General features: G+C 32.7%; 1 protein-coding gene across 1 annotated transcript; it reads right to left on the bottom strand.

The window, feature by feature from the left end:
- Positions 1-564: 564 nt before the first annotated feature.
- LOC110645811 (serine/threonine-protein kinase D6PK) lies at positions 565-3,159 on the bottom strand. The gene is made up of 2 exons (XM_021799062.2): positions 2,188-3,159; positions 565-1,547 (listed from the first exon to the last, which is right to left on the bottom strand). Exons 1-2 carry the CDS (start codon positions 2,826-2,828, stop codon positions 674-676), a joined length of 1,515 nt encoding a protein of 504 aa, XP_021654754.2. The 5' UTR covers positions 2,829-3,159; the 3' UTR covers positions 565-673.
- Between the last annotated feature and the right edge of the window lie 10,257 nt (positions 3,160-13,416).

Here is a 13,416-nt window from a genome sequence, read left to right as displayed (position 1 = left end):
TCAAAAGAATAAAGCTACCCACTTTTTTTTTTTTTTTTAATTTGTAAAAAGAGGAGCTTCATATGTAAGAGCAACACTAGGCAGTAGAATCTCTTACACAGTTAAAAGCAAATATATAGAACTTAAGATCAACAGGATTTGGACACCTCACCTTCTCATTGCCAGATGCATCCACAGATCTAGAGCAATGTAAAAGCTTTTCTATGAGTTGTCCAATTTCAATCCCTTTACCAAAAGTTCCTCTGCAGATAAAGTCTTAGAGAATAACAGGGTCAATGAAGGTTTCAGACATGCAGTGATTATGCAAAAGGGGGAATATGAAAAGGGCTTGAGACCTACCAGTGTAGGACCACCTTCAAAAAAACTCTCATGCTAAAGCTCACAATAGGATGGGGATGAAAGATAAATTACAACAAAAGTTGGTTCTTTTTTGGCTTCCTTTTCCAGTATTTGATTAGAAAAGCATGTTTCAAGTGGGATTAAAGTCCAGTGTGAAGCTGCTAGGCTGCTATTAATATTGTAACAAACAAGTATTAACCCAATAGCATTACTTTGACATAAAAATGGAAACAATCATGTGGAAATCTTATATTTCATTGAGAACATGAATACACATGACAATGTAAACTAACAACCTCAAGAAGAAGCCCTCGCATTATCCTGCTAATATTCATCAGAAAAATTCAAAATCTAAATAGGGACCTGATGATCGATTTGAGTCTGTAGCTCCCTTGTCATTTGGAGCCAAGGATGACTTGAATGTGTGATTCAAAAAGGAAAGATCAACAGGCTTTGGAATATCAGGAGGATGAGTACTGCGAATGAGTGCCCAATTAACACTTTCAAAAAAAGGGTGTTGTTTGATCTCTGTTGCACCTCTTTTGAACCCCAATCTCTTTTGCGGGTCCTTTACAAGCAGACCACGGATTAAATCCTTAGCAGCATAACTCACAGAGGATCCCTCAGGAAATTTTATGGGCTGACCTACCACATTGAATAGCGTCTCTCTGTTTCCAGTCCCTTTGAATGGCGTCCTACCAAGTAGTAACTCATACAAGAAGATACCAAATGTCCACCAATCAACAGCACTCCCATGCCCATCCCCTCTTATTATCTCAGGAGCTAAATACTCATGGGTACCTACGAATGACATTGAGCGGGCAGTAGTTGGTTCTGCAATAAGTACAGGAAGTGAATCTGAACTCGCCAAATTTGGCCTTTCACTTTTCACTTTTGTTGTTTTGAAGTTGAAGAAATGAGGTTTAAAGCAAGATGGTTGCAAGCATGAAGGCTCTACACAAACAGGTAATTTGCAGGCTGGTTCAATGCATGATGGCTGGATACAGTATGACGAGATCTTACAAGATGGCTCGTTACTAGATTGAACAAGAGTAGGACTCACATAGCATCTTAATGACAAATCAAAATCTGAAAGCATAATATGCCCGTCCTCCCTAACCAATACATTTTCAGGCTTCAAGTCTCTATACACAACACCCATCATGTGTAAATATTCGAGAGCAAGAAGCACTTCTGAAGCATAAAACCTGAAAAAGCAGAGAGAATTATTGGAAAACAATAATTCTAACTTTGTCCATCAAAATACTAGCCAAAAATAGCAGGAAAAAAACAAAATGAATGAAGCATGATGGATTAACATGAATTGAGTAGATAATAAATTACAACTGTTCAATATCCATGACAGTAAATTACTCTAGCAAGAAGTTATCTGCAAGCATTAATATGATTGTTCGAGAGAAACCCAAGATTTATTATTACTTTGCTGATATTTAAGGAGCTACATTTGAATGCTCCAGCAGGGCATTTACGCAGATGCCTCTCTGTATAATCTATACCAATGACTGCAAATATTATAAATAAATTTGTAAGTTGATAGGCTTATCTTGTACCAACAGACCAGGGCCAGTCATTATGATCTAGTACAATATCGAACTAATTTTCCATACATTAGCTTTACCCTCTACCTATCTTCTCATACTTCAGTAATTCACATCTACCAGCCACAGACTAGCAACGAAATGCATTAGTCAAAGAAGCCATATGATTTCTTTCTATTATTAAATACCAACTTTCTTTTAATCTCCTTCAATCAGCACTATTACATTAATAGTCAAGAAACCATTAAAACTAAAATGATACATAACTAATCTCATAATTAGCACTAACCTTGCAGCCTGTTCTGTGAAATGCTTGCATGGTTGTCGTTGCCTCAGCGTGTGAAGATCCCCACCGCTGCAAAACTCCATCAACAAGCAAGAAAACTTATCAGTCTCAAAATGGGAATAGAGGGTTGGCAAAAATGGATGATCTAACAAACCCATAATCTCTCTCTCAGTTTGAGCTCTCAACAGCTTCTTTCTCCCCTCTAACATCCCTTTATCCATCACCTTCATTGCAAACAAACAGCCCATCCCTCTCAACTCAGCCAAATACACACTCCCTATATCTCCACACCCAAGTTTCTTCAATAACCTAAAATGACCTAAGCCCAACCCCAAAATCCCATCTTTAGCTTTAACATACTGTATTGCATCCCATCTAATGTCATTTCTCTTGTGGGGTTTTGAAGGGCAAAAGGTCCTACAACTAGCCTCATTTGCATCCAAACACAGACCACTCTTTTCACACTCTTTAGCTTCACTAGCATCATTACTCACATTGCTTATATTGCTGCTAACACTATCAGACCCAGAAATGGTGCTACTGCACAAGCTGATACTGACACTGTTAGTGAAACTAAGATCTTGCAAGCTGCTGGTGAAAGATTCAATGTCGCTATTCTCAATCTTTTGTGGTTGTTTGCTCATGGTTGAGGGAATTTGGAGAAATTGTTTGATGAAAGGTATGAGAGAAGGGGTTGGTTGGTTAAAAATGGAAATGATAGTCAAATTGGAGCTAGACTGCTGGGGGAGTGACCGAGGTGGTCAAAGAGAGCGAGAGTAAGACGCGGGCATAACGAAGAGAGGGTTAAAACGGCATTCAAATTTGAAAATTAGATGAGAGACCCAATGAGAGTAAATTGGGGTTTGAGTCTCTCTCACTCTCTCTCTTCTTCTTGTTTTGTCCGTAAGCTGTAATATTTCTTGGTTATAGCATAAGGAAGGGAGAGAGAGAGAGAGAGAGAGAGAGAGAGAGAGAGAGACCCAGTTCACGAGGAAGACAGAAGCCGTTCAGATTTCCTAAACAATGACATTAAAAATACAGCCTTTAGCCCAATACCGTTAGTCTAGTTTTACAACCATATGAGAGAGAGAGAGAGGCAGGCACATGATGCTTGCAAGTTATTGGCAATGAATTTGCTGGTTTCAACCAAGGTTGTGCTAGAAATTAATTATTTTAATAATTATTAATTATTTTGCTATAGTTAGTGATTAGGTATTGATAATTAATAATATGTTATTTATATAATAATTTAAAATAAAAGTATTCGATAACAAAAGTTATATTAATTTATATTAAAATATTTTCTTAATATTTAATTAGGAGAGATAATTTTTTATAAATTACCCAATCAATTTATAAATACTAATATAATTATTATATCATTAAATAATATAAATAAGAAATGTAGCATTTTGATTATATTTAAATTACTAAATGCTATCTTAAAGTTGTTGTTGAATAAGACTTAAAAGTCATAATGGTTGATTTTTATAAGAATTTAATTTAAATAATTTTTTAATATGAAAATTTAATTAAATTTTTTTCTTACAAAATATTTATTTCAGGTTATGAGATTTAAATTCAAAGTTTAGACGGTTTGATTGAGAGAAAATAAGCTATTTTGTCTTTTGCTTCAAGATTAAAGATTATTACATACTCTATATATCTTTATTATTTTATATATGTGAAAATTTTAAAAATTATTTTGTTTTTCAGAATATTATTAATTAATCTTGGATAATCCATTATTTACTATTGAAAAATATATTATATTATATATATTTAGATAACTAAACTTTCAAGGATTTTTTATTTGTTTTTATTGAGCTCTCATAAATTTATTGCTCAAAAAGAACTTGTATGTAAAAAATACTTTTTATGAAAATTATTTTTTAAAAAATATTTTCTATTATTTGATTGTAATGTTAATTAATGATATTTGTTTATGTCATACGTGTATAAATATTTTTTATATTTTATTAAAATTATTAAAATTTAAAAATAATTTTCTTTTTTCAAAAGAAAAATTATTTTCTTTAAAAATATTTAATTTTTCTTGTAATTAAGAAAATATTATTTATTAAATCATTTTATGAGTATTTCAAATACTAGAAAATGTGAAGAGTCTCACCTCCTCTTCGTTCTCTCTCATTCTATATCCAAAACCCCAAGCATCTTTGCCAATTCCGAACAATCTCCATAGCATCTTCACGCTCTCATCTTTTCCCTACAGTTCTTCAACAATATCATCAGTGTTACTAAGCAATTGATGCAAACTCAAGAGAAAACATCTTTGTCTATACCATCATCAAGAGCTCCCTGACACTACTTCAGCATGGCCTTCAAGGCCTTCCTCTTGACGCAAACTCGAAGACGGATGAGTCCATATTGAAAGAGCTGGAGAACTCGATTTCAATTTCGTGGAATTCCAATTTACATATACAAATACTTGTATTTATCTATTTTGTTTGGAATTTTTGGAGGTTTTCTTCTCAAAACCTTAGAAATTGAATTCCTAATCCATAACTTATAGGCTTCACTTGGAATAAAATTATTTGTAAAAAAAAAGAAATTCAATTGAACTCTAACACAATCATGCTTAATTTTTATTTCTTTCAAATTGAATTTTTTTAAGTTAAAAATAATTGAATTCTTTCATCATAAATATTATAATTGATAAAAAAAATTCAATTGAATTGATTTTAAAATTTTAGTTTCCCAACTAGGGGATAAGCTTTGTTTGGAAAAAAAAAATTGCAAAAAAATAATTCAATTCAATTCTCATACAATCATATTATTTTTTGTATAAATTCTATTTCTTTTATTTTTTTTTTTTAGTTTAAAAACTTAAATTTTTTTACCTATTAAATTAAAAAAAATCAATTAAATTGAATTCACATAAAATTTTAATAGGAGTATAATTTTTGGGGATTCCATAATCATTTGGTAATAGAGGAAGAATTATTGGGATTCGATATTTACAATAGAGAAGCGAGAAAATATGACTTTTTTAGCAGCCTAACAGCTTTCTGCTAGCCTAGCTAGTTTTCTGATATCGCATTCCTCAAGCATATTGCATTCATGTCTCAGCATAGAGGTGAAAATTCGGATTGATGGGTCATGTTCATATTAACACAATATGAACATTAATATAATTATGGTCAATAAGAATACGAAGCGATTAATAAATAGTGTCAAAAATCTAAACACGAACACAACTCTTTCATTATACGGATTATACGATACGATTAAAAATTAAATAATGTTGGGTTAATTTAATACGGCATAACCTATTTAATATGATTTGATACGAATCAACCTATTTAACACGATTTGACATAACTCAACATAATTCATTCGATACGTTTTAACACAATTTGATATTTTTAATTTTTATCATATAATATATTACATGAAATTGACACATATTAACATGTATAAATTTAATAATGTACAAAAAAAAAAACATAAATCAAGCAAACGATATTTTTTATATTTAACCAATCAACATTTTAACTAAAAAATTAAAAATAATAATTATTAAGCAATATTTTTTAACTTATTATACAAATTCACAAATTAAATTAATTTTTATAAAAAGAAAACAAATTAGTTATATTGTAATAAAATTCTAATGTAATAAATAATTAGATTTATATTTATTGATTCATTATTTCTAATATTGTCATTTGCAGATTGGCGAATTAAAATGAATTGATGGGTCGGGGGTCGATATGTGTCATGAATAATAAAGCATATCACAAAATAATATGGTAATAAACCCATAACATGACACAATTATTGGGGTGTCCTAAACAATTGACATGATTTTGACACAAATACGAAAAAACTCAACCCAAACCCTATATTTTCATGTCGTATTTGTAGATAGTATCTAAAATTACCACCCCTACCTCTATTTGATTGCCACTCTTGATTTAAGTATTATTTTCTCTCTTCTCTTGGATTTTTTTTCATTGATTTGCATATATTATTCTATATTTTTTGTTTGGGATTCACTAGATTGTGAGAGGTAATTTTTTATAAGTTATTTGCAAAGGAAATAAAGAGAGAAACACATAATGTGTGTCTATGTGTCTTTTGGAGAGAGAGAGAGAGAGAGAGAGAGAGAGAGGGGTGAGATTGTTTAGAGAGGGGTAGAATTTTATAATTTTTAATTTATTTTTAAAGGTGTTAAGTCAAATTTTAGAATATTTTATCAAGTTGGTTAAAAGGGATGCAATGTCAAAATAATAAGAGTTCCGGGACTCAATGTAAAATAAATAAAAGTTCAAGGATGGAATATATAGTAATAAATCTATGAGAAGTTCATAAAAAAAAAATAAATAAAGGATCTAAATATATGTTTTGCCATTTTGTTAATAAGGTCTTTATCTCCATATTAATGGCATCTTCTCATTTATTAATAGAAAAAAGGTAGGTCTAATGAGAGAAACTCTTCTAATCCCTATTTTGCCTCTTATAAAGCAACTGTTTTTCTCTCCTATCCCTCATTCTTATAATCCACCAACCCTACCCCTTTTGATGAAGCAAATTTGCAAAGTAGCAATGACACTCTTAAAACTCTAAGGGCTTGTTTTGTGAAAAATTAGAAAAGAAAACAGGAAAAGGAATAGTTAATAGAATTATAAGGAAAGTAAAATTACTATTAAAAGGAAAATTATTATTTTTTTTATAAATCTTTTAAATAGAGAAAGAAAAGGAAAATAAGTGATTTGCTTATTTTCTATGTTTTAATGGAAAGAAAAGTGAGCAGAGAAAATTATTATATTTTTACTATTATACCCATATTAAATAAATAATATTATATTAAAAAATAATTTTTGGAGGGAAATAAGAGCATAGAGGGAAGAAAAAAATTTAACATTGTTTTCTACTCTTTTCTGCCTAATTTAGACAGAAAATAAAATGGCTCAATTTTCACATAAATCCTCACAATTTGCTTTTCCTTCCCCCTTTTCTTTCTTACGAAATAAGGGAATCGAATTTTTAATTTTCCTTCTTCCTTTTTCCTTACAACAAAACAAGAAAATTATTATTATTAATTTTTTTCCCCTTCTCTTACTATTTTCATCTCCATTTTTCTCCCCACAAAATACGCCCTAAGTGTAATTAGCCTGATAGTAAGGAGAAACCCAACTGGGCTCCCTCTCACGTGTCACGCTCAAACTGTTTGCTAACCCAAACCCTTCAGCGTGACAGTTGGGATGAGAGAAACACTTTGTGAGAGGGATTGAGAGAGTTCTATACTTGGCAATTGTATAGAAGATTGAAGTGCAATATATAAGTAGATCTTTGCATCACATTTCTCTTCTTCTACCTTTCTTTATGTGTGCTTATTGTACATGCTTTGTGTATGGTTGTGTGTTATTGTTTGCTTGGTTTCTTTATGTGTGTGTTGTACAACAAGTCCCTAGTTGTGGGACTTGTTGCCGATTGGTCCTAGGGACTTTGAGAGGCTGACTTGTGTTAGACACAAGTGCCGCACGATTGAGAGGAGGCGTTTTGGATAATGAACCAATTCTGCCGTGACACACGTCCCCCCTCCTTATCAAGAAATATGCACCCCTCACCCTTTCTTGATCCAGCCAAAGCATCCCCCATCTTGAACCCAACATCCTCTACTTCCCACAGTGAACATTCGCCCGTGTTTCTACTCTTGTAACCTACCATTGTTTCTTGATTGTGAACCTAGCTCGGTAGTCCCTCCACCCATCCCAACATTGGAATTAGTGAGAGGATCCCCATCTCTCAAACCCAATACTCACTCCCTTAATCCTCAACAATAACATAATTGGCGAGAAGAGCCTTATCTCCTAAACCTAGCAGCTCCATGCCATCTCCTCTTCTTTGCATTGAACCATTTTTGTCAATTTCTCATATCCATTTGTAATTAAGAGGTTTGATGTTAAGGCATGCATATGGTGCCTATTTGAATTTTTTTTTTATTTAAAAGAATGGATGAGATAAAATATAATTTAGCTTTCTCCTCCTATGATTTAGCTAAGATGAGATAAAATATAATTTAGCTTTCTCCTCCTATGATTTAGCTAAGGCTAAGGCAAATTTATGTCTCTTGTTCTTTAAAAATACCCACTCATCTTGCATGCTTTGCTCATAATCCACATTCAATTTGTGGTTGGATTATAATATGTTTGTGGATTATGTTGAGTTTGATTGAAGTGTTGTTTAGCTGTGAATTTCTTTGATTTTCAATTTTCTTAGTCTTACAAATGTATGAAAAAATTGTAATGGGTTTATATTGATTTTTCTTTTTAATATTTTGATTTTAAAAGTTGTGAATTTTTGTTAATTTTCAATTTGTGAATGTCTTATTACTCTAGGAGAGAGAGAGAGAGTAGAATTTGCAAGAATGGAGGAGAGAGAGAGAGGATAGAGAGGGACAAAATTAGAGGAATGAGAAGAACGAGAGATAAAGGGAGGCAAGGGGGAAGAGGATTCGAGAAAATGGATAAATTTGATAATTTACTATAATTACAAGGGTGGTAATGTCTTCTCACATAACCTTAATAGTAAAATATGAAAAAAATTGACGGATGAACTTTTTTTTAATGGAATTGAATTACATATATCAACTAATTCAATTTTTAAAATAAATGAATTTACTCTTAAATAATGATAATATTTAAAGATTAAGTGGTATTTTTCTTCTTATTTTTTTAGTGTAGCATTGATGACTGAAAATTATTTTTGCATGATGGGGATGGGTGTATCGATACAGGTAATCTATACTTGCCACTCTTTGGTATTCATTGTGACTCGATGATAGATCTCTTTTATGGAGTGGGCTAAATCAGAGACTATAAAACCGTTTAACCACATAACCTAAACCTAAAGGCAGTAAACATTATTTTAGGAAAACTCCATTTTATTACAACTAAAAAAAAAGAATTCAATAATCTTTTTCATATATAATACAAATATTGATTACTAATTTATATTGGTCTAAAATCATACTGACCATTGATTAGTGGTGGCCACTGGTTTCGACTGTTTCAGTTCAAGGTTAGGGGATCAGGATTGGACTGTAGAGTCCCTATCGATTTTTCAATTTTAATCTCAATTTCAATTCAGTTTGATTTTAATCAAAATTTTAAAATTTTTTATTTTTCATTAAAAAAAACTTAATTTTTATTTAGATTTAAATTGATTGGTTTGACTCGATTCAAAATTAATTTTAATCGATTTGAATTTAAAATTAATTTTAAACTGAATTGATTCCAAACAAGACTGTAACCTAACCTATTGTTGATCAAATATGGATTACAATAAGACTCCAAATTGCTAAATGCTTTTGCTTTTGTTTAGGATTGGCAACAGTTTTTGAATTCGACTCGCCCTGTTCAGAATTTCATCAAATTTCTCCGTAACTCGCCCTGTATAGTAATATAATATCATTTTTTATTAAAAAATAATTTATTTTTAAATATTTATATATTTAAATATTATAATTAAAAAAAACATATAAATATATTATTGAACTAATGTGTAAAACTTACATATATAATTATTTTTTATTTTTTAATAAATAAATTTATGTTTATATACTGTTATTTTTTGTGGTTTTGAAATTTTGGATATGTTTTCATAGGCCCAAATTGTGACCCGACCCGAAAGTTTCGCGCTACGACCCAATTGGGATAAAAAGTGAGATCTGTGGTGGTAGCGGAGGGCATGGGCCTATAGGCTCGGGCCCGAAGCCCACCATTGATCTTCTTGGGGGTGCAAGGGCAACACCTCCGTGGTATGGACCAGTATAAATATTGTAATATTTTACCCTTTGTGGTAGAGCTATGAGATATTTGGGAAACACACTAGGGTTAGAGTTTGAGAGTTCTGATTAATTGTATCTTGCTTTTTTCATCATAGTGGAACTTTTTTCTCTTGTCTTGCCTGTGGATGTAGACCTTATGGTTGAATCACGTTAAATTCTGTGTTATTCTTCTTCTTTTTTCAATACTGTATGATTGTGCAATTTGTGTGTATACCTTAGATTTGCGTGCTTGTTATAACAAACTGGTATCAGAGCTTTGTGCGCAAAACCTAGGGTTTACACATGGCGTCGTCTTCAATGAAGTATGAGATGGAGAAGTTTAAGGGTGGATCGAGTTTTAGTCTGTATAAGATTAAAATTAAATCTTCCTTGATCCTATAAGGTCTATGGAAGGCAATCGAGGATAACTTTTCAGAAGGTATGAAAGAGGCGGAGAAAGCTGATCTAAAGGAAAGAGCCTTGAGTGCGATTTTTATGAGCATAATTGATAATGTCCTACACGAGATTGCTAGTGAAAGCTCAGCATCTGCGGCATGGACGAAATTAGAGGAGTTATACTCTGCTAAATCACTGACCAACCACCTATATCTGAAGAAAAGACTTTACAATCTGAGAATGAGCGAAGGTACGCCCATTAAAGAACATCTGGATGAATTCAATTCAATCATATTGGATCTAAAGAATATTGATATTGAGATTAATAGTGAGGATCAGGCCATTATTGTGTTATGTTCTTTGCCACCCTCCTATGAAACTTTTATTGATACTCTGTTGTATGGGAAAGACAGTATTTCACTAGACGATGTTAGTAATTCTCTAAAATTGAAGGAGTTGAAAAAGAAATTTCCAGATAATAGAGAAAGATTTGAGGGGAAAGGTTTGGTGAGCAGGGGAAGAACACATTCAAGGGAGGGTTCTTCCAGCAGGAAGAAATCTAATGCCAGATCTAAGTTAATAATGAAAAGGCCAACTGTTTTGAGTGCAAAGAGCAAGGTCACTACAAGATAAACTGTCCTAAGTTGAAAAATAAAAAGAGAAAGCAACCAAAAAGTTATGCAAATGTGGTTGATAGCTTTATTGATTCTGATGGTGATGACAGTGATGGAGAAATTTTATCCGTGAATTCATATCATCGACAAAATTCCTAGATTCTTGATACTGGTGCTACTTATAATATGTGTCCACACAGAAACTAATTTGTCACTTACAAACAGATGAGTGGCAAGGTGTTTCTGGGCAATGATCATGCATTATTTGTTGAAGGAATTGGTAACATCAAATTGAGGATGTTTGATGGCGTTGTCAGAACTATAGAGTATTGGCATGTTCCAGGACTAAAGAGGAACCTGATTTCTCTTGGGACATTTGACTCTCATGGATTCAGATACCATACAGAGAATGGAGTTCTCAAAGTGTGCAAGGGCTTTATGGTACTCATAAAGAGCAGTTTGGTTTCAGGATCGTATTTTCTTCAGGGCAGTACAGTTTCAGGGAAAGCTGCAGTAGCATCCGGAAGCAATAATCAGAATCAAACTCAATTGTGACATATGTGTCTTGGTCATACGAGTGAAAGAGGATTATTTGTGTTAAGCAAGCGAGATTTATTGGACGGGCAGAAAACAGAATCTATGGACTTTTGTGAACACTGTGTGTTTGGCAAACAGACAAGGGCGAAGTTCGACAAAAGGCAGTGCATAAGACCAAAGGAATGGTGTATTATATCCACTCAGATCTATGGGGTCCTAACAGAATCCCTGTAACACCCCTAAGTTCGGTAGTGCGTTCTACTGTTCCGGTGACCAGTGCTGTCCGGACAGCTAGGATGCCTAGAACCGTACTTCGATATGAGTGAGGAGACATAAAATAATGAAATACAAGAAAAGAAAGTACAAGAAAAACAAAGGAAAAATGATAGCAAAGAAATGTAACCAAGTTAAGCGAGCCGATAACCCTAGCGATGGGTGACCGCACCAGGAAGTCACGGCGTGGACCGTTGACTAGCCCTGGACTGCGGGGAACCCTGGAAAACATTTTTAGGACATAAATAGACCCTTATTGAAGTATAAATCTCATTAGAAATATTAAAGAAAAATTAAATAATTAGTACAAAGAAAAGTGAGAAATCGAAAAACAGACAAAACCCGGTAATACCGAAAAATCGGGAATGCCACCTGAACAGGGGCATTATGGTCATTTGACATCCCGAAGTGTCTTTTGACCTAAATGTCCATTAAAAATAAATAGTATTACACTTAGAAAATAAAATGAAAAATTAAATTGGTGGTACCTAAAATAAATAGTGAAAATTATGGGTTAAATGTGGAATAAATGAACAATTACCTTATTATATGATTTAATCTTTGTTAGTGGACCACTAAAGATTTAATTAAACATAAAAAGGTGCTGATGCAAGTCCACTAACCAGCTGAACTTCATCTTCCTCAAAGTTATCTCAACATTGCCGTGAATGAAGGTGAGAGGAAACTCCATAGCCATTTTTCATGCAAGCTTTCTTAACTCTCCATTTTCAACTCCAACCTCTTAGGTTTCTTCATTAAACTTTGTCTACACATCACAAGGAAGATATTGATACCAAATTTGAGAAGTTTGGTGAAGGTTTAGCAAGTTACAATCAAAGGTAAGTTTACATTTTTGAGAATTCCTTTGTTAAACTTTATGTTCATGTAATGGGTGTTAGTTTGGTGAAGGAAATTTTAAAGTTTAAATAGTTATTGAGATAGCCATTTTTGGACAGCCATGGAGTCACGCATTTAATGATTTATTATGCATATAATTGATGAGAAATAATGTTGATCTTGGTGATTTAATATCCTAGTGAATTATTTCACATATATATGGTGATTTATGCACTTGGATGGGAATTGGTAAATTGTAGGGCACTTTGATGTTGAAGAAGGTTTGCGGTAGCTTGGGAACACTTGAGTAAATGTATATATTGAAGGAAGTGTAGGCAGAATATTGACCTAGAAGGATTGATGATATGTATGTAGATTGATATTGTAAAGTGTATGTAAAATTTGTAATGGTTAGGTGTGTATGTAATGGTACTTAGAAATTGTAAATGTGAATTATAATTGGTGTGTTGAGGGTAATGGTAATCTGCCCAAAGTAATGTTGATGTAATGTAGAAAATGCTTTTGGTAATGTACCAAAACAGATTGGTAGGTAAGTAAACAAATTGCAAAGGTAAATGTGTGTTTGAAGTGGGGTGTGAAAGGCATATTGAGGGCAGTGTACATTTTAGCCTATAACTTTAAATGTGTAACCTCAATTGGTATGAGACCAATTGGAGGTGGAACTAGGCACAAAATGTGCCAACTTTCATTGAGAAAACATACCAAAATTCTGCTTGCAAGGTGACCTAAGAAAATGACCAATTCGGATTAGGTGCAATT

Source organism: Hevea brasiliensis, chromosome 18 (genome assembly GCF_030052815.1).
Source record: "Hevea brasiliensis isolate MT/VB/25A 57/8 chromosome 18, ASM3005281v1, whole genome shotgun sequence".
In the NCBI taxonomy this organism is placed as follows: domain Eukaryota; kingdom Viridiplantae; phylum Streptophyta; class Magnoliopsida; order Malpighiales; family Euphorbiaceae; genus Hevea; species Hevea brasiliensis.
The sequence above is the reverse complement of the archived record's forward strand: the minus strand, read 5'-3'. Positions and strand labels throughout refer to the sequence as shown.